Below are 21,404 nucleotides of genomic sequence, written 5' to 3' on the forward strand. Positions count from 1 at the left end.
AACCAAAAGTAAAAGATGCAAAAACTAAATTTATGAACGGGAGGCATAGAAAGAGCGAGCATAGAACAGATCTATCACTTCTTAGAATTGCTTTCAAAGGGAATGACAGGTCTATAACTCACATTTCTATGTGAAATTGGTTGGGTCTCCCAAAGAATGACATATTGCAGCGTTAATCAATTGAGTTATTTTGCCAACTGTAGGCTACTGTGATGTGTACAACATGTGCACAATGATGTACCAACTGTGATTTTTGTCAAATGTTTTAAGCCAAACTGACTAAATATTAAATAAATAAATAAATAATTTTACCACGAACTGTTTTCCTTTTAAGATAGTGGCCAAACCTCAAAAAGGTCTTCAGTTTTGGAGATACCCCTACCCGAGCTAGAACAAAACACAACCATGTCTCTTATGTATCCCATATTTTAAAAGTATGGTTGTGTAAAAATATTTTATGCCAAATTTAAATTTATAGATATTGTGACACGCCCCCTAAACTCAAAAAGTACAGAATATGCCTGGCTGGAGGGTGAATCGGCCACATAAGCTCATGTAACCCAATATTGCAAGCTTTGATATTTTTTACATTTGAAATACTAGTAGTCAGTTATCTGCACCACATACACAAGAAACAGCATTAGCGTAATTTGCTCTCATTCAATGCTGTATGGTCCTGCCTGACAGAAATACATAGTTAAATTTTTTTTTAAATGTTGTGGCTATTGTAATCTAAATCGGCTCTAAGGAAAACAAATGGGCTCAGACACTGAAAACTGTCATTTTTTTCAGTCAAAGGTTCCTCTGTGGATTAATTTGTTTAGCCCCTACACTTGCAATAACATTAGGCACCCCCTAAACTATTGGCTAACTCTTATGTGTGATAGCAGTTTCGGTATAGTGTAGATTCGATGGGCCGGATGTGTAGGCTGACTGGCATTGTTTGTTTCCCGCTAATCAAGTTGGATAGAGTCAATTATATGTTTTGCATTATTCTAAAGGCCTATTGCAACATGTAGCATGCTCCAACGAAAGGAAAGAGAATCGAACGCTGGACTCAGGCACCCTCTCCCTAGCTCTACAATTTTCCCCCACTCCAGGATTGGGCTTTTAAGTCACCTTATCATTTACTGTAGAAGTAGGCTTTGATTCACGGATAGTCCAATATGGCTGCCTGAATCCAACATGACCTTACGCTGGCTCACTGCATTCGTGATGCACATTGGGACGTTCCGATGCACTCTTATGCCGTTCAGGTTGAGATGGCACATTTATTTTTCCAGAAAATCATGTCTACCATCCTGGTTTTCTGCCTTGGAGTTGCTGTATATGTTGACTTCATGGTGTATAGGGAGAATGCAACCACACAATATGTGACCGACTGCCTTGATTCTTATGTAGCAACAATTGCAATTGTGTTTTTTTTTTTACATTGGATAAAAGCAGACACAAAGCTACAAAATGGTATATCATACAATGCATTTTAGGAACAATGAGAAAGTAATTATGCTTTAAAAGTTGATAAACTTGTAACCTCACTTTTGAGAACATTTCCTCTGGATGTTTTGGTACCTATTGGAGAGCCCTTCTTTGTCTACACCCATTCAGCATCATTCACACCATCTTAAGCTTTAGCACCACCCATCTCTTTAAGGGTCCATCAGAGTGTTCTGTCCTAACAACCACACCGAAGCTAACTGGCTAACATTGGCTAGCTTGCTAGCTACTTCCAGACACAAATGAGAGAACAGCTCAGTGAACCTTTTACTCACACTAACAGGGCTGGTTAGGCTGTTTTTATGTTATCAAGAGCATTGGTGACTGCAAATGTGCTGCTATCAACAATTTACGTTTTTTTGCCAACCGGCCATATTCAACTGGTGTTGAGCGTTCGTAAATGCGTCAGTTATTCAGCACTATGGCAAACAGACAAGAGTGCGCTGAAATCAGAGTAGATAGCCAGGGCAAATTTACCAGCTACGTCTATCGACAGTTGTTGCAGGGACATTCTATTGACATGGTTATTGCATAATAGTATTTTGTTAAGACATGTAGCTAGCTAGGTAAACAATTGAACCATAATCCCAACTCATGACGTTACTACCCTGCAAAACTCTGCAGGTAGCTAACCAACCAGGTTCAATAAATAGCAAAGCAAATGGCTCTGAGATACGAATAATAAGATCATACACATAACTTTAGCTAGCGAGCCAGCCAGCTAACGTTAGCTAGCTAGTTTACAGTGCATGTTAATTTGAAATTAAAACGACTGTCAAAATTAGAAATGTGTAATATCTGAAAATGTAGCTAGCTAGACTCTCTTACCCTTATACATCATGGGTGGACGCCTGTCACGGATGCCATGGTTACCCTTAGATTGAAGATGTAATCCGGAAACAGGTGTTTTTCCCCATCTCCTTAGCTATCGTACTCAAATTCCACTGATTCAAAACTCAGTCCTCCAGAAAGTGGAGAGCAACACTTACAGTGCCTTGCGAAAGTATTCAGCCCCCTTGAACTTTGCGACCTATTGCCACATTTCAGGCTTCAAACATAAAGATATAAAACTGTATTTTTTTGTGAAGAATCAACAACAAGTGGGACACAATCATGAAGTGGAACTACATTTATTGGATATTTCAAACTTTTTCAACAAATCAAAAACTGAAAAATTGGGCGTGCAAAATGATTCAGCCCCTTTACTTTTAGTGCAGCAAACTCTCTCCAGAAGTTCAGTGAGGATCTCTGAATGATCCAATGTTGACCTAAATGACTAATGATGATAAATACAATCCACCTGTGTGTAATCAAGTCTCCGTATAAATGCACCTGCACTGTGATAGTCTCAGAGGTCCGTTAAAAGCGCAGAGAGCATCACGAAGAACAAGGAACACACCAGGCAGGTCCGAGATACTGTTGTGAAGAAGTTTAAAGCCGGATTTGGATACAAAAAGATTTCCCAAGCTTTAAACATCCCAAGGAGCACTGTGCAAGCGATAATGTTGAAATGGAAGGAGTATCAGACCACTGCAAATCTACCAAGACCTGGCCGTCCCTCTAAACTTTCAGCTCATACAAGGAGAAGACTGATCAGAGATGCAGCCAAGAGGCCCATGATCACTCTGGATGAACTGCAGAGATCTACAGCTGAGGTGGGAGACTCTGTCCATAGGACAACAATCAGTCGTATATTGCACAAATCTGTCCTTTATGGAAGAGTGGCAAGAAGAAAGCCATTTCTTAAAGATATCCATAAAAAGTGTCGTTTAAAGTTTGCCACAAGCCACCTGGGAGACACACAAAACATGTGGAAGAAGGTGCTCTGGTCAGATGAAACCAAAATTTAACTTTTTGGCAACAATGCAAAACGTTATGTTTGGCGTAAAAGCAACAAAGCTGAACACACCATCCCCACTGTCAAACATGGTGGTGGCAGCATCATGGTTTGGGCCTGCTTTTCTTCAGCAGGGACAGGGAAGATGGTTAAAATTGATGGGAAGATGGATGGAGCCAAATACAGGACCATTCTGGAAGAAAACCTGATGGAGTCTGCAAAAGACCTGAGACTGGGACGGAGATTTGTCTTCCAACAAGACAATGATCCAAAACATAAAGCAAAATCTACAATGGAATGGTTCAAAAATAAACATATCCAGGTGTTAGAATGGCCAAGTCAAAGTCCAGACCTGAATCCAATCGAGAATCTGTGGAAAGAACTGAAAACTGCTGTTCACAAATGCTCTCCATCCAACCTCACTGAGCTCGAGCTGTTTTGCAAGGAGGAATGGGAAAAAATGTCAGTCTCTCGATGTGCAAAACTGATAGAGACATACCCCAAGCGACTTACAGCTGTAATCGCAGCAAAAGGTGGCGCTACAAAGTATTAACTTAAGGGGGCTGAATAATTTTGCACGCCCAATTTTTCAGTTTTTGATTTGTTAAAAAAGTTTGAAATATCCAATAAATGTCGTTCCACTTCATGATTGTGTCCCACTTGTTGTTGATTCTTCACAAAATAATACAGTTTTATATCTTTATGTTTGAAGCCTGAAATGTGGCAAAAGGTCGCAAAGTTCAAGGGGGCCGAATACTTTCGCAAGGCACTGTATGCACTTCTACTATGTGATATATATATAAAAGTTGAGTTAGACAGGATTACCTACACATACTGACCAGCTCTAATAGACAGAAGCATGCAATATGGCAGACCAATCCAAACTCATCTCTCGGCATGTCCCACCTACTCATTATCTCAGCCAATCATGGCTAGCGGTAAAGTTGGTGTATTTTTCTGTGGCTAAACCAACTAGGCTCGTAATTTAACCATTTTATTCGTATTTACATATGGCATACAAGTTTATTATTAAGGCACATGAAAGTTCACATGTTCCAGAAGGCATTCCTGCCAAAAAACGCATTTTGATAAAACATTTTAAAAAGTTCACATTCAAATGAAGTGAAGTAGTGACCCGCAACATAAGCCTAGTTTCCTGAAACGAGTCACAAGAACATAAGGCAGCTGTTCACTATAATGAACCAACACAACCTGACACTCATTGACAAGAAATTCCACCGACTTAGTGGGCCTTCACATGTGATAGGAATTGCATCTCTCTAATGTCAATGCCATCCTGAATGTATGATTTTTATTAGGATCCCCATTAGCTGATGCCGATGGCGACAGCTAGTCTTCCTGGGGTACCACGCAGCAAAAAGACATAAAAGACTTAAGACTTAATACTTAATCATTGACATACATTTAAACATTAACATAGACATTACAGACTGACAGTGCATTCACAAAGTATTCATACCCCTTGACTTATTCCACATTTTGTTATGTTACATCCTGGATTCATTCCACATTTTGTTATGTTACATCCTGGATTCATAATTGATTAAACAGATTTTTCTTCTCAGATTTCACCCATCTACACACAATACCCCATAATGAAAGTGAAAACATGTTTTTAGAAATGTTTGCATATTTATTGAAAATTAAATACAGAAATATTTAAATGTGCCTAAGTATTCACACCCCTGAGTCAATGCTTTGTAGGAGCACCTTTGGCAGCGATTACATCTGTTACTCTTTCTGGGTAAAGTCTATACGAGCTTTGCACGCCTGGACTGTGCAATTCTTCAATCTCTGTCAAGTTGGTTGTTGATCATTGCTATAGCCATTTTCAAGTCTTGCCATAGATTTTCAAGCTGATTTAAGTCAAACCTGTAACTAGGCCACTCAGGAACATTCATTCAATGTCGTCTTGGTAAGCAACTCCAGTGTAGATTTGTCCTGGTGTTTTAGGATATTGTCCTGCTGATGAGTGAATTTGTCTCCCAGCATCTGTTGGAAAGCAGACTGAACCGACCAGGTTTTCCTCTAGGATTAAAATATTTTTTAACTCCTTTGCCAATGACATAATGAAGCCACTACCATGCTTGAAAATATAAAGAGTGGTACTCAGTGATGTGTTATGTTGGATTTGCTTTGTATTCAGGACAAAACATATATTTCTCTGCCAAATTCTTTGCAATACTACTTTAGTACCTTGTTGCAAACAGGATGCATTTCTTGGAATATATCTGTACAGGATTCCTTATTTAACTCTGTCATTTAGGTTAGTAATTGTTGAGTAACTACAATGTTGTTGATTCATCCTCCGTTCTCTCCCGATCACAGCCATTAAACTATGTAACTGGCCTCAGCAGTTTATGTTCACTCCTACAACTGACTTAGGAAGGACGCCTGTATCTTTGTATTGACTGGGTGTATTGTAATTCATAACTTCACCATGCTCAAAGAGATATTCAATGTCTACTTTTTATTTTTTACCCATCTACCAAAAGGTACCCTTTGTGAAGCACTGGAAAACCTCACTGGTCTTTGTGACTTAATCTGTGAAAACACATTTTTTTCCCAAATGTTTGCTAAGAGCCGGCATCAAGCTGATTGGTCAACTGTTAGAATCAGTAAAGGGCGCTTTGCCATTCTTGGGTAGCGGAATGACTTAAGCTTACCTCCAGGTCTGAGGACAAACACTTTTCTCCAGGCAATATAGTCCGCTACCATCCTCAGTAGCTTTCCATCTAAATTGTCAATACCAGGTGGTTTCTCATTAAGTGATAATTCCCGAGAAGCCGGTGTTTGGAGGATATATTACCACAGGTTTTGTTAGGCCAGAGAAGAACAGTTCCAATTTATCCTCCAAACACCAGCTTTGAGGGCATTATCACTTTTATACAACAGGTAATCAACATATTCATTAAATGATTGACATATTTTCATTAAAAACATTATTTGGATGAATTTATTCATAGTAATTTCATCCTTCCACAAGATATAGTCCCGAAACAAATCTAGTGTTGCTACCCAAGCCAGCTGGTCCTTCATTCTATTTGTTCGGTTGCCAGAGACGCGACCAAGTAATTCAATAATTTTGTTCTGTATCTATGGACGCAACCTCGTTGTTAATTCTAAATGTTCCATTGCAATACTGGTAAGCAAAGCTTTTATCCATTGCTTGCTATCTAGCCAACTACGGCTAATTTACAGTCACGTCAAACAGTGCAGACAGAATAACAACAGTACCTGCATTTGTTTAAGCAGTTTTCTAGTGACATTTATTTGGATACATCCATATCAATGAGCTAATGAGGCACGATTTTGCATGGCATAGAAAATCTGCTCTCTCATTAGGACACTGTTGTTCAGAGGAACTAGCTAACAACACAGCTAAAACAATATCTTCAAACTGAAGCTAGAAAGACTGCAAACTAGCTGCACTTCAATTAATATGACCTTTTTTCAGTTGACATTTCTTATATATATCCATAACAATTATGTCAGCTGATTCATGACTTTGACTGGCTGAGAAACGCTGCCTGCCTATGTCTCTCGTCATGACTCCCGACCCCTACACGTTCATTACTATGGGACAGTTGGAGATCGAAATTTGAATATTGAAACAAAGTTGCAAAGTGGCGGAGAGACAGACAGCAAGGTTAATACAAATCTCCGCTGTTGAAAACTAAATGTTAGTCTAAAAGAAATGTGAGATAATGTCTAGATGCTTTTTATAGTGGAGAATTTATAACTTCCCTGCCTGGGCTGATGAGACAATGGATTGCACAGTCAAATGGAACAGAGTAAATAACATCATAGATTTAGCCAGTGGTATCTTGTGGAATAGACACCAGCTGGAATGCACTTTTAACCAAATCAGGATTAAACAATTCAGGATTAGACCCAGCCGTTGTATAAGTATTGATGGACAACAATACATTTTTCCACCTCTCCCACACAAACTTTACAAAATTCAAAATTACAATCCTTTTCTTTCATTATTAGGTATTTTATGCATGAATATGATGGCTCACAGTTTGTTATTGGCATTTCCTGTCTGAGTTTGCCCACTTTGCCAATTAAATAGTTGTAATTGGGAATATGAGCCTTCTGATTCAATGAAAGACGGAGTTGAATTAGTCTTTCTGCCTCCACTGTACACGCACCCTACCATACCCCTGTCTGTATGCCCTGAATCTATCCAACAACGGCCAGAAATCTGCTCCTTTTATTCTCTGTCCCCAACGCACTAGACGACCAGTCTTGATAGCCTTTAGCCGTACCCTCATCCTGTTCCTCCTCTGTTCCTCCTCTGTTCCTCGGGTGATGTGGAGGTTAACCCAGGCCCTGCATGTCCCCAGGCGCTCTCATTTGTTGACTTCTGTAACCGTAAAAGCCTTGCTTCATGCATGTTAACATCAGAAGCCTCCTCCCCAAGTTTGTTTTACCCACTGCTTTAGCACACTCCGCCAACCCCGATGTTCTTGCCGTGTCTGAATCGTGGCTTAGGAAGGCCACCAAAAATCCTGAGATTTCCATCCCCAAATACAATATTTTCCATCAAGATATAACTGCCAAAGGGGGAGAAGTTGCAATCTACTGCAGAGATATCCTTCAAAGTTCTGTCATATATTCTAGGTCTATGCCCAAACAGTTCAAGCTCATTTTTTAAATAAATTTATCCAGAAACAAGTCTCTCACTGTTACCACCTGTTATAGACCCCCCTCAGCTTCACAGCTGTGCCCTGGACACCATATGTGAATTGATTGCCCCCCATCTATGTTCAGAGTTCGTTATGTTAGGTGACCTAAACTGGGATATGCTTAACACCCCGGCCATCCTACAATCTAAGCTAGATGCCCTCAATCTCACACAAATTATCAAGGAACACAACAGGTAGAACCCTAAATCCGTAAACATAGATATTATCCTGACCAACTTGCCCTACAAATATACCTCTGCTGTTTTCAATCAGGATCTCAGCGATCACTGCCTCATTGCCTGCATCCGGGTCCACGGGTCCGCGGTCAAACGACCACCCCTCATCACTGTCAAACGCTCCCTAAAACCCTTCTTCGAGCAGGCCTTTCTAAATCGACCTGGCCTGGGTATCCTGCAAGGATATTGACCTCACCCCGTCAGTTGAGGATGCCTGGTCGTTCTTTAAAAGTAATTTCCTCAACTTAAATAAGCATGCCCCTTTCAAAAAAATGTAGAACTAAGAACAGATATAGCCCTTGGTTCACTCCAGACCTGACTGTCCTCGACCAGCACAAAAACATCCTGTGCGGACTGCACTAACATCGAATAGTCCCGGCGATATGCAACTTTTCAGGGAAGTCAGGAACCAATACACGCAGTCAGTTAGGGAAGCAAAGGCTAGCTTTTTCAAACAGAAATGTGCATCCTGTAGCTCCAAAAAGTTTTGGGACACTGTAAAGTCCATGGAATATAAGAGCACCTCCTCCCAGCTGCCTACTGCACTGAGGCTAGGAAACATTGTCACCACCGATAAATCCACGATAATCGAGAATTTCAATAAGCATTCTCTACATCTGGCCGTGCTTATCTCTTGGCTACACCAACCCCGGCCAACAGCTCCGCACCCCCACAGCTACTTTCCCATGCCTCCCCAGCTTCTCCTTCACCCAAATCCAGATAGCAGATGTTCTGAAAGAGCTGCAAAATCTGGACGTGTACAAATCAGCTGGGCAAGACAATCCTAACCCTCTCTTTATAAAATTATCCACCGCCATTGTTGCAACCCCTATTACCAGTCCGAGAAGTTTAGAAAGCTGCCGCGGTCATCCCCCTCTTCAAAGGGGGTGACACTCTAGACCCAAACTGTTACAGACCTATATCCATCCTGCCCTACCATTCTAAAGTCCTCGAAAGCCAAGTTAATAAACAGATCACCGACCATTTCGAATCCCATCGTACCTTCTCCCCTGTGCAATCCGGTTTCCGAGCAGGTCACGGGTGCACCTCAGCCACGCTCAAGATACTAAACAATATTATTACCGCCATCAATAAAAGACAGTACTGTGCAGTCGTCTTCATCGACCTGGCCAAGGCTTTCGACTCCGTCAATCACAGCATTCTTATCGGCAAACTCAACAGCCTTGGTTTCTCAAATGACTGCCTCGCCTGGTTCACCAACTACTTTTCAGAGAGTTCAGTGTGTCAAATCGGAGGGCCTGTTGTCCGGACCTCTGGCAGTCTCTATGGGGGTGCCACAGGGTTCAATTCTCGGGCTGACTCTTTTCTCTGTATATATTAACGATATCGCTCTTGCTGCGGGTGATTCCCAGATCCACCTCCACGCAGACGACACCATTCTGTATACATCTGGCCCTTCTTTGGACACTGTTAACAAACCTCCAAATGAGCTTCAATGCCATACAACACTCTTTCCGTGGCCTCCAACTGCTCTTAAAACGCTAGTAAAACTAAATGCATGCTTTTCAACCGATCGCTGCCCGCACCCGCCCGCCCAACTAGCATGACTTCTCTGGACGCTTCTGACTTAGAATATGTATACAACTACCTACTACAAATTACAAACTACAAATACCTAGGTGTCTGGCTAGACTGTAAACTCTCCTTCTAGACTCATATTAAACATCTCCATCTCCTAGAATTACCTTCCAATTTCGAGAAAAAAGCTCCTTCACTCACGCTGCCAAACATACCCTCGTAAAACCCACTATCCTACCAATCCTCGACATCGGTGTTGTCATTTACAAAATAGCCTCCAACACTCTACTCAGCAAAGTGGATGTAGTCTATCGCAGTGCCATCCGTTTTGTCACCAAAGCCCCATATACCACCAACCACTGCGACCTGTATGCTCTCGTCGGCTGGCCCTCGCTACATATTCGTCGCCAGACCCACTGGCTCCAGATCATCTATAAGTCTTTGACTGGTAAAGCTCTGTCTTATCTCAGCTCACTGGTCACAATAACAACACCCACCCGTAGCACGTGCTCCAGCAGGTATATCTCACTGGTCATCCCCAAAGTCAACACCTCTTTTGGCCGCCTTTTCTTCCAGTTCTCTGCTGCCAATGACTGGAACGAATTGCAAAAATCGCTGAAGTTGGAGACTTATATCTCCCTCACTAACTTTAAACATCAGCTATCTGAGCAGCTTACAGATTGCTGCAGCTGTAAATAGCCCATCCAATCTACTTACCTCATCCCCAAATTGTTTTTATTTTGTTTTTTGCTCTTTTGCACACCAGTATTTCTACTTGCACATCATCTGCACATCTATCACTCCAGTGTTCATTTGCTAAATTGTAATTACTTCGCTACTATGGCCTATTTATTGCCTTACCACCTCACGCCATTTGCACACAATGTATATAGACTTTTTTCTATTGTGTACATTTGTTTATTCCATGTGTAACTCTGTGTTGTTGTTTGTGTCGCACTGTGTCGCTTTATTTTTGGCCAGGTCGCAGATGTAAATGTTCTCAGCTGGCCTACCTGGTTAAATAAAGGTGAAATAAAATACATTTTAAAAATCTCGAGCATCAGCCTTTGTGGGTTTGTTTCAGGCTCAAAATGACCAGCAACAAAGACGTTTCTAATGAAACTCGTCAGTCTATTCTTGTTCTGAGAAATGAAGGCTATTCCATGCGAGAAATTGCCAATAAACTGAAGCTCTCGTACAACGCTGTGCACTACTCCATTCACAGAACTGCGCAAACTGGCACTAACCAGAATAGAAAGAGGAGTGGGAGGCCCCGGTGCCCAACTGAACAAGAGGACAAGTACATTAGTGTCCAGTTTGATAAACAGACACCTCACAAGTCCTCAACTGGCAGCTTCATTAAATAGTACCCGCAAAACACCAGTCTCAACGTCAACAGTGAAGAGGCAACTCCGGGATGCTGGCCTTCTAGGCAGAGTTCCTCTGTCCAGTGTCTGTGTTCTTTTGCCCATCTTAATCTTTTATTTTTATTGGACAGTCCGAGATATAGATTTTTTTTGCAACTCTGCCTAGAAGGCCAGCATCCCGGAGTCGCCTCTTCACTGTTGACGTTGAGACTGGTGTTTTGCGGATACTATTTAATGAAGCTGCCAGTTGAGGACATGTGAGGCGAGGCGTCTGTTTGTATTTCTGATCAATTTGATATTATTTTAAATGGACAAAAAATGTTTATTTTCTTTAAAAAACACACACAAAAACATGTGGAACTATATGTATTTTGTCAGGCAGAATTTGACTTGGAAAGTTGTCTATTAACCTTTTGTGACTAGGGGGAAGTATTTTCATTTTTGGAAGATGCTAGAATATGCATATAATTGACAGCTTAAGTTTCCAAAACTGTAAAAATATTGTCTGTGAGTATAACAGAACTGATTTGCAGGCGAAAGCCTGAGAAAAATCCAATCCGGAAGTGCCTCATGTTTTGAAAGCGCTGCGTTCCAATGCGTCCCTATTGAGCAGTGAATGGGCTATCAACCAGATTACTTTTTCTCCGTATTCCCCAAGGTGTCTACAGCATTGTGACGTAGTTTTACGCATTTATGTTGAAGAATACCCGTAAGCGGCTACATGGTCACCTGATGCTCTCAGAGTGATTCTCGCGTAAAATACAGAGGTAGCCATTATTCCAATCGGTCCTACTGAAAAACGAATTGTCCCGGTGGATATATTATCGAATAGATATTTGAAAAACACCTAGAGGATTGATTATAAACAACGTTTGCCATGTTTCTGTCGATATTATGGAGCTAATTTGGAATATTTTTCGGCGTTTTTGTGACTGCAATTTCCGGGCGATTTCTCAGCCAAAAGTGAAGAACAAACGGAGCTATTTCGCCTACAAAAATAATATTTTTGGGAAAAAAGGAACATTGGCTATCTAACTGGGAGTCTCGTGAGTGAAAACATCCGAAGGTCATCAAAGGTAAACGATTTAAGTTGATTCCTTTTCTGATTTCCGTGACCAAGTTACCTGCTGCTAGCTGGACAAAATGCTATGCTAGGCTATCGATAAACTTACACAAATGCTTGTCTAGCTTTGGCTGTAAAGCATATTTTGAAAATCTGAGATGACAGGGTGATTAACAAAAGGCTAAGTTGTGGCTCAATATATTTCACTTGTGATTTTCATGAATATGAATATTTTCTAGGAATATCTATGTCCGTTGGGTTATGCTAATTAGTGTCAGTCGATGATTACGCTCCCTCATGCGGGATGGGGAGTCACTAGAGCTTTTAAATCAGCTACCAAAAAGTAAAACTTACATTCATCATAAATATTAATAGTTGACATTTCCACCTGTGTTAACAGGTCTATATTTCCAAGATGCATTAAGATTTCCTGATACTGTTTGTTTGTGTATTATGGGCAGACAACTGACTACTTGTGTTCCACATTTTTGTCCATCCCCCTTCCAACCAGGCATTATTCTGTACTTTTTGAGTTTAGGGTGTGTGTCACAATATCTATCAATTGAATCACTTTTGCAGTAAAATATTTTTACACAGCCATCCATTTCATATACAAATAGCCCTTAAACAGCATGGAGCTGTATTTCGTCATTGTCCTGTTGAAAAACAAATGATAGTGGGACTAAGCAGTGGGGGTAGGTTTGTGACAGTCATAAATACCTCTTCCCCCCTCTTTCATCTCTCTACCCTACTGATGTGAAATTTGAAAACCCCTTGGTTAACATAGAGATTCTGGGAACATCAGAAGGCGGGGGGAAATTAACTATATTCTGGTAATCCGACCAATTGAACATATGCGGTGGTACTTAATGAATATGATGTCAGTTTGGTTGTCATCTGAGAAATTCTCGTCAATGATAGGATGACATAAACTCTACAGTGGAAAGTCTGCACATTGTAGTTATCGGAGTCACATGGAATTGTTGTTCAATTTAAATGTTGGAATATGAAATTATTGGTGAAGAGATTAAATGTAATTTTAGCTTCCAAATGAGAGATTTGGGTTTTCATAAGGTTAGGGCTCTGCTCAATCAGTGGCCCGCCTCTGTGAAGAGACATGGGTTATAAAACTTTTCAAACACACCCTTCTCGCTCCACTATATAAAGCCTTGACAAAAATGTAACCTCCTGTTCCAAGTACGTGAGGTCTGCAGCCTCTGCGTTAAAAGGACTAACATGTCAACTACAGAACTAAGCCAACCTCAGCGTGAGCTTTGGTTGCGAATGGTATGAACTTTGAACTCTTATTCACTACAGAAGTGATACCTCCTAGCCGTTGAGTTAGCAACAGCAGCTGCAAACGCGGGCTAGGAAAGAACAGACACAGTATCCTGTCTACCACACAACGACGTTACTACAACGTATCCAATTGACCACCAGAGACATTCTTCAAAGGACAAAGGACTCGGTTTGGCAACACGGCATTCCATCTACCACTAACCTACCGAAGCGCAGCTCAGAGTAAATATTTATTGCATTTTCCTTTTCCAAATGGGCGGTAATTTAGAATGCATAAGATACTGTATTTACGATAGCACAGCTTCTCCCTTTGTCTCTCAGTCTTCCCGCTCTTTCACTCAAACCCAGCCCCCTTTCTTTTGTGTAACCAGCTGTCACATCTGTTCCGCACAACAGGGACGTTTTCCTTTATGACGTAATGGGATGGGTTATGGGATGGGATGGGTTATTGCTGAAGAATGCTGTGGTAGCAATGCTGGTTAAGTGTGCCTTGAATTCTAAATAATTCACTGACAGTGTCACCAGCAAAGCACCCCCACATCATCACACCTCCTTCTCCATGCTTCATGGTGGGAACCACACATGTAGAGATCATCTGGCCACCTACTCTGCGTCTCACAAAGACACAGAGGTTGTAACCAAAAATCTCAAATTTGGACTCATCTGACCAAAGGACAGATTTCTTGAGTTTCTTGGCCCAAGCAAGTATCTTCTTCTTATTGTTGTGCTTTAGTAGTGGTTTCTTTGCAGCAATTCCACCATGAAGGTCTGATTCACGTAGTCTCCTTTAAACAGTTGATGTTGAGATGTGTCTGTTACTTGAACTCTGTGAAGCATTTATTTGAGATGCAATTTATGAGGCTGGTAACTCTAATGAACTTATCCTCTGCAGCAGATGTAACTCTGGGTCTTCCTTTTCAGTGGCGGTCCTCATGAGAGCCAATTACATCATAGCGCTTGATTGTTATTTGCAACTGCAATTTTCCGGATTGACTGACCTTCATGTCTTAAAATAATGATGGACTGTCGTTTCACTTTGCATTTTTGTGCTGCTGTTGCCATAATATGGACTTGGCCTATTACCAAATATGGCTATCTTCTGTATACCCCTCTTACCTTGTCACAACACAACTGATTGGCTCAAACGCATTAAGGAGGAAACTTTTAACAAGGCACACCTGGTAATTGAAATTCATTCCAGGTGACTATCTCATGAAGCTGTTTGAGAGAATGCCAAGAGTGTGCAAAGCTGTCATCAAGGCAAGGCAAAAAAACATTGAAGAATCTCAAATATAAAATAGATTTTGATTTGTTAACACTTTTGTGGTTACTACATGATTACATACAGTGGGGCAAAAAAGTATTTAGTCAGCCACCAATTGTGCAAGTTCTCCCACTTAAAAAGATGAGAGAGGCCTGTAATTTTCATCATAGGTACACTTCAACTATGACAGACAAAATTTGAAAAAAAAAACAGAAAATCACATTGTAGGATTTTTAATGAATTTATTTGCAAATTATGGTGGAAAATAAGTATTTGGACACCTACAAACAAGCAAGAATTCTGGCTCTCACAGACCTGTAACTTTTTCTTTAAGAGGCTCCTCTGTCCTCCACTCGTTACCTGTATTAATGGCACCTGTTTGAACTTGTTATCAGTATAAAAGACACCTGTCCACAACCTCAAACAGTCACACTCCAAACTCCACTATGGCCAAGACCAAAGAGCTGTCAAAGGACACCAGAAACAAAATTGTAGACCTGCACCAGGCTGTGAAGACTGAATCTGCAATAGGTAAGCAGCTTGGTTTGAAGAAATCAACTGTGGGAGCAATTATTAGGAAATGGAAGACATACAAGACCACTGATAATCTCCCTCGATCTGGGGCTCCACACAAGATCTCACCCCGTGGGGTCAAAATGATCACAAGAACGGTGAGCAAAAATCCCAGAACCACACGGGGGGACCTAGTGAATGACCTGCAGACAGCTGGGACCAAAGTAACAAAGCCTACCATCAGTAACACACTACGCCGCCAGGGACTCAAATCCTGCAGTGCCAGACGTGTCCCCCTGCTTAAGCCAGTACATGTTCAGGCCCGTCTGAAGTTTGCTAGAGAGCATTTGGATGATCCAGAAGAAGATTGGGAGAATGTCATATGGTCAGATGAAACCAAAATATAACTTTTTGTTAAAAACTCAACTCGTCGTGTTTGGAGGACAAAGAATGCTGAGTTGCATCCAAAGAACACCATACCTAATGTGAAGCATGGGGGTGGAAACATCATGCTTTGGGGCTGATTTTCTGCAAAGGGACCAGGACGACTGATCCGTGTAAAGGAAAGAAGGAATGGGGCCATGTATTGTGAGATTTTGAGTGAAAACCTGCTTCCATCAGCAAGGGCATTGAAGATGAAACGTGGCTGGGCCTTTTAGCATGACAATGATCCCAAACACACCGCCCGGGCAACGAAGGAGTGGCTTCCTAAGAAGCATTTCAAGGTCCTGGAGTGGCCTAGCCAGTCTCCAGATCTCAACCCCATAGAAAATATTTGGAGGGAGTTGACAGTGTGTGTTGCCCAGCAACAGCCCCAAAACATCACTGCTCTAGAGGAGATCTGAATGGAGGAATGGGCCAAAATACCAGCAACAGTGTGTGAAAACCTTGTGAAGACTTACAGAAAACGTTTGACCTCTGTCATTGCCAACAAAGGGTATATAACAAAGTATTGAGATAAACGTTTGTTATTGACCAAATACTTATTTTTCACCATAATTTGCAAATAAATTCATAAAAAATCCTACAATGTGATTTTCTGGATTATTTTTCTCGTTTTGTCTGTCATAGTTGAAGTGTACCTATGATGAAAATTACAGGCCTCTATAGTATTTTTTAAGTGGGAGAACTTGCACAATTGTTGGCTGACTAAATACTTTTTTGTCCCACTTTATGTTATGTGTTATTTCAATCGTTGTGATGTCTTCACTATTATTCTACAATGTAAAGAATAGTAAAAAATAAAGAAAAATCCAGGAATGAGTAGGTGTGTCCAAACTTTTGACTGGTACTGTATATAGGAATATCTGTGCATGTATCTGGTATTCCCTTAATCATTTTACATACAGTGCCTTGCGAAAGTATTCGGCCCCCTTGAACTTTGCGACCTTTTGCCACATTTCAGGCTTCAAACATAAAGATATAAAACTGTATTTTTTTGTGAAGAATCAACAACAAGTGGGACACAATCATGAAGTGGAACGACATTTATTGGATATTTCAAACTTTTTTAACAAATCAAAAACTGAAAAATTGGGCGTGCAAAATTATTCAGCCCCCTTAAGTTAATACTTTGTAGCGCCACCTTTTGCTGCGATTACAGCTGTAAGTCGCTTGGGGTATGTCTCTATCAGTTTTGCACATCGAGAGACTGACATTTTTTCCCATTCCTCCTTGCAAAACAGCTCGAGCTCAGTGAGGTTGGATGGAGAGCATTTGTGAACAGGAGTTTTCAGTTCTTTCCACAGATTCTCGATTGGATTCAGGTCTGGACTTTGACTTGGCCATTCTAACACCTGGATATGTTTATTTTTGAACCATTCCATTGTAGATTTTGCTTTATTTTTTGGATCATTGTCTTGTTGGAAGACAAATCTCCGTCCCAGTCTCAGGTCTTTTGCAGACTCCATCAGGTTTTCTTCCAGAATGGTCCTGTATTTGGCTCCATCCATCTTCCCATCAATTTTAACCATCTTCCCTGTCCCTGCTGAAGAAAAGCAGGCCCAAACCATGATGCTGCCACCACCATGTTTGACAGTGGGGATGGTGTGTTCAGCTGTGTTGCTTTTACGCCAAACATAACGTTTTGCATTGTTGCCAAAAAGTTAAATTTTGGTTTCATCTGACCAGAGCACCTTCTTCCACATGTTTGGTGTGTCTCCCAGGTGGCTTGTGGCAAACTTTAAACTACACTTTTTATGGATATCTTTAAGAAATGGCTTTCTTCTTGCCACTCTTCCATAAAGGCCAGATTTGTGCAATATACGACTGATTGTTGTCCTATGGACAGAGTCTCCCACCTCAGCTGTAGATCTCTGCAGTTCATCCAGAGTGATCGTGGGCCTCTTGGCTGCATCTCTGATCAGTCTTCTCCTTGTATGAGCTGAAAGTTTAGAGGGACGGCCAGGTCTTGGTAGATTTGCAGTGGTCTGATACTCCTTCCATTTCAATATTATCGCTTGCACAGTGCTCCTTGGGATGTTTAAAGCTTGGGAAATCTTTTTGTATCCAAATCCGGCTTTAAACTTCTTCACAACAGTATCTCGGACCTGCCTGGTGTGTTCCTTGTTCTTCATGATGCTCTCTGCGCTTTTAACGGACCTCTGAGACTATCACAGTGCAGGTGCATTTATACGGAGACTTGATTACACACAGGTGGATTGTATTTATCATCATTAGTCATTTAGGTCAACATTGGATCATTCAGAGATCCTCACTGAACTTCTGGAGAGAGTTTGCTGCACTGAAAGTAAAGGGGCTGAATCATTTTGCACGCCCAATTTTTCAGTTTTTGAGTTGTTAAAAAAGTTTGAAATATCCAATAAATGTCGTTCCACTTCATGCTTGTGTCCCACTTGTTGTTGATTCTTCACAAAAAAATACAGTTTTATATCTTTATGTTTGAAGCCTGAAATGTGGCAAAAGGTCGCAAAGTTCAAGGGGGCCGAATACTTTCGCAAGGCACTGTATACAGTAGTGACATATTTGAGATCTTGTCAGATTTCTGTATTTCAATTATTTATTTTTAGAGCAGAGAATAAGAGAAGTTACCTAATGTTTATTTTCAGTGTACTAGGGTTGATTTAGGAATTAAATTAACTGGAAGTAAATTAAATCAGACATTTTGTAATATAATTTGATGGTATGCACAAAATAGTCTGTGAGGATTTGGTGAGGCAAGCTGATCCTAGATCTGATCATAAAGCACATCTTCTCAAAAGTCTTACCTGCAGATCAGTGAGCAGGTTGCTGGTCTCTCTCACTCTGGCTCTGGTGGTGTCCAGTTCAATGCATAGTTTCTCCTGGGTGTCCTTCAGACTGGAGATGTGGCTGTGTGCAGAGCCAAGGTTTTGCTCCCCTTCCTTCACCAACTCCTGAAGGTGAGACACCTGCAGTGGATGGGAAATAAGGTCAGATGTCATGCAACTCAAGGACCAAATCAGGTAGTAGTGGCAGAGAGGAATGGCCATGCCTAAGGTTGCAAAAGGGAAGAGTTTATTACTGTAAATGTTCTAAGTTTACCAGAAAACTACCAGAATGTTGGTATCTTTTAAGGATTTTATGTAATCTATCAAAGGACATTTAGTGGCTGTTTTGGGTACTTCAGATTATCACAGTTGTCTGTAATTCAAATCAAATGTTATTTGTCACATGAGCCGAATACAACAGCTGTAGACCTTACCGTGAAATGCTTACTAGCAAGCCCTTAACCAACAACGCAGTTCAAGAAATAGAGTTGAAAGTATTTACTAAATTAATTTTAAAAAAAAAATGAAATGTAACAATAAAATAACAATAACGAGGCTATATACAGGGGGTACCGAGTCAATGTCCGGGGGTACAGGTTAGTCGAGGTAATTTGTACATGTAGGTAAGGATAAAGTGACTATACATAGATAATAAACAGTGAGTAGCAGCAGTATAAAAACAAAGGGGGGGGGGGGGGGGGTCCAATGTAAATAGTCTGGGTGGCCATTTGATTAATTGTTCAGCAGTCCTATGGCTTGGGGGTAGAAGCTGTTAAGGAGCCTGTTGGACCTTGGTGCTCTGGTACCGCTTGCCGTGTGGAAGCAGAGAGAACAGTCTATGATTTGGGTGACTGGAGTCATTCACAATGTTTTGGGCCTTCCTCTGACACTGCCTAGTGTATAGGTCCTGGATGGCAGGAAGCTTGGCCCCCGTGATGTACTGAGCTGTACGCAGTACCATCTGTAGCGCCTTACGGTCAGATGCCGAGCAGTTGCCATACCAGGCAGTGATGCAACCGGTCAGGATGCTCTCAACTTTGAGGATCTGGGAACCCAAGCCAAATCTTTTCAGTCTCCTGAGGGGGAAAAGGCATTGTTATGCCCTCTTCACAACTTTCTTGGTGTGTTTGGAGCATGAAAGTTTGCTGGTGATGTGGACAGCAAGGAACTTGAAACTCTTGAACTGCTCCACTACAGCCCCATCGATGTGAATGGGAGCGTGGTCGGCCCTTCTTTTTCCTGTAGTCCACGATCAGCTCCTTAGTCTTGATCAATTTGAGGGAGAGGTTGTTGTCCTGGCACCACGCTGCCAGGTCTCTGACCACCTCCCTATAGGCTGTCTCATCATTGTCGGTGATCAGGCCTACCCCCGTCGTGTCGTCAGCAAACTTAATGACGGTTTTGTAGTCGTACTTGGCCACGCAGTCGTGGGTGAACAGGGAGTACAGGAGAGGATGAAGCACGCAACCCTGAGAGGACCCCGTGTTGAGGATGTGTTGTTACCTACCCTTACCACCTGGGGGCGGACCGTCAAATTAAATCCAGGATCCAGTTGCAGAGGGAGGTGTTTAGTCCCAGGGTCCTTAGCTTAGGGATGAGCTTTGAGGGCACTATGGTGTTGAACGCTGAGCTGTAGTCAATGAACAGCATTCTCACATAGGTGTTCCTTTTGAACAGGTGGGAAAGGGCAGTGTGGAGTGCGATTGAAATATGTTGGAACGGTATGCAAATTGAAGTAGTTCTAGGTGTTTCCGGGATGATGGTGTTGACGTGAACCATGACCAGCCTTTCAAAGCACTTCATGGTTACCGACGTGAGTGCTATGGGGCGGTAGTCATTTTGGCAGGTTACCATCGCTTTCATGGGCACAGGGGCAATGGTGGTCTGCTTGAAACATGTTGGCATTACAGACTCGGTCAGCGAGAATTTTTAAATGTCCGTGAAGACACTAGCCAGTTGGTCCGCACATGCTCTGAGTACACGTCCTGGTAATCTGTCTGGCCCCACAGCCTTGTGAATGTTGACCTGTTTAAAAGGTCTTGCTCACATTGGCTACGGAGAGCGTGATCAACAGCGTAATTACCTCTGCCCCCCTGTGTGGCCTCATCACAAAATATATTACATTATTAAATAAGATGACTTAAAAACAAAAATAAATAGAATGACAAAGCTGTAACACATTATCCAAAATATAAACCATCAACTAACTTTGTGAATACCATTGGTGTTTAATATGAGGGTTTCATATTAAACATATTAACTTTTCTAACCCTACCTACTGTAACGATTCTCGTCCTCGTCTGATGAAGAATATGAAGGATCGGACCAAAATACAACGTGGTACGTGTCCATGTTAACTTTATTAATCTGAACACAAAATAACAAAGGTGAAACAACGAAAAAACGAAACAGTCCTATCAGGTGACAAAACAGGAAACAACTACCCACACACACACAGGTGGGAACAGGCTACCTAAGTATGATTCTCAATCAGAGACAACGATAGACAGCTGCCTCTGATTGGGAACCATACCAGGCCAAACACAGAAATACAAAACATAGAATGCCCACCCCAACTCACGCCCTGACCAAACCAAAATAGAGACATAAAAAAGGAACTAAGGTCAGGACGTGACACCTACATGTACATATTACCTCGACTAACCGGTGCCCTAGCACACGGACTCTGTACCGGTACCCCCTGTATATAGCCTCGCTATTGTTATTTTACCGCTGCTCTTTAATTATTTGTAACTTTTATTTCTTATTTTTTATGTTTTAGTTTTAAACTGCATTGATGGTTAGGGCTTGGAAGTAAGCATTTCA

The 21,404-nt window shown here is 41.4% G+C and overlaps 1 protein-coding gene across 1 annotated transcript in view; it reads right to left on the reverse strand.

Moving 5' to 3' along the window:
- The window catches only part of fam184aa (family with sequence similarity 184 member Aa), a 91,931-nt gene that overhangs the window by 45,189 nt on the left and 25,338 nt on the right, over positions 1–21,404 (reverse strand). The window contains exon 7 of the mRNA XM_036963531.2: positions 18,558–18,719. Coding sequence (XP_036819426.1) covers positions 18,558–18,719 — 162 coding nt within the window. The remainder of the gene's footprint in view (positions 1–18,557; positions 18,720–21,404) is intronic.

Source organism: Oncorhynchus mykiss, chromosome 26, assembly GCF_057628025.1.
Source record: "Oncorhynchus mykiss isolate SJ-2025 chromosome 26, ASM5762802v1, whole genome shotgun sequence".
NCBI lineage: Eukaryota > Metazoa > Chordata > Actinopteri > Salmoniformes > Salmonidae > Oncorhynchus > Oncorhynchus mykiss.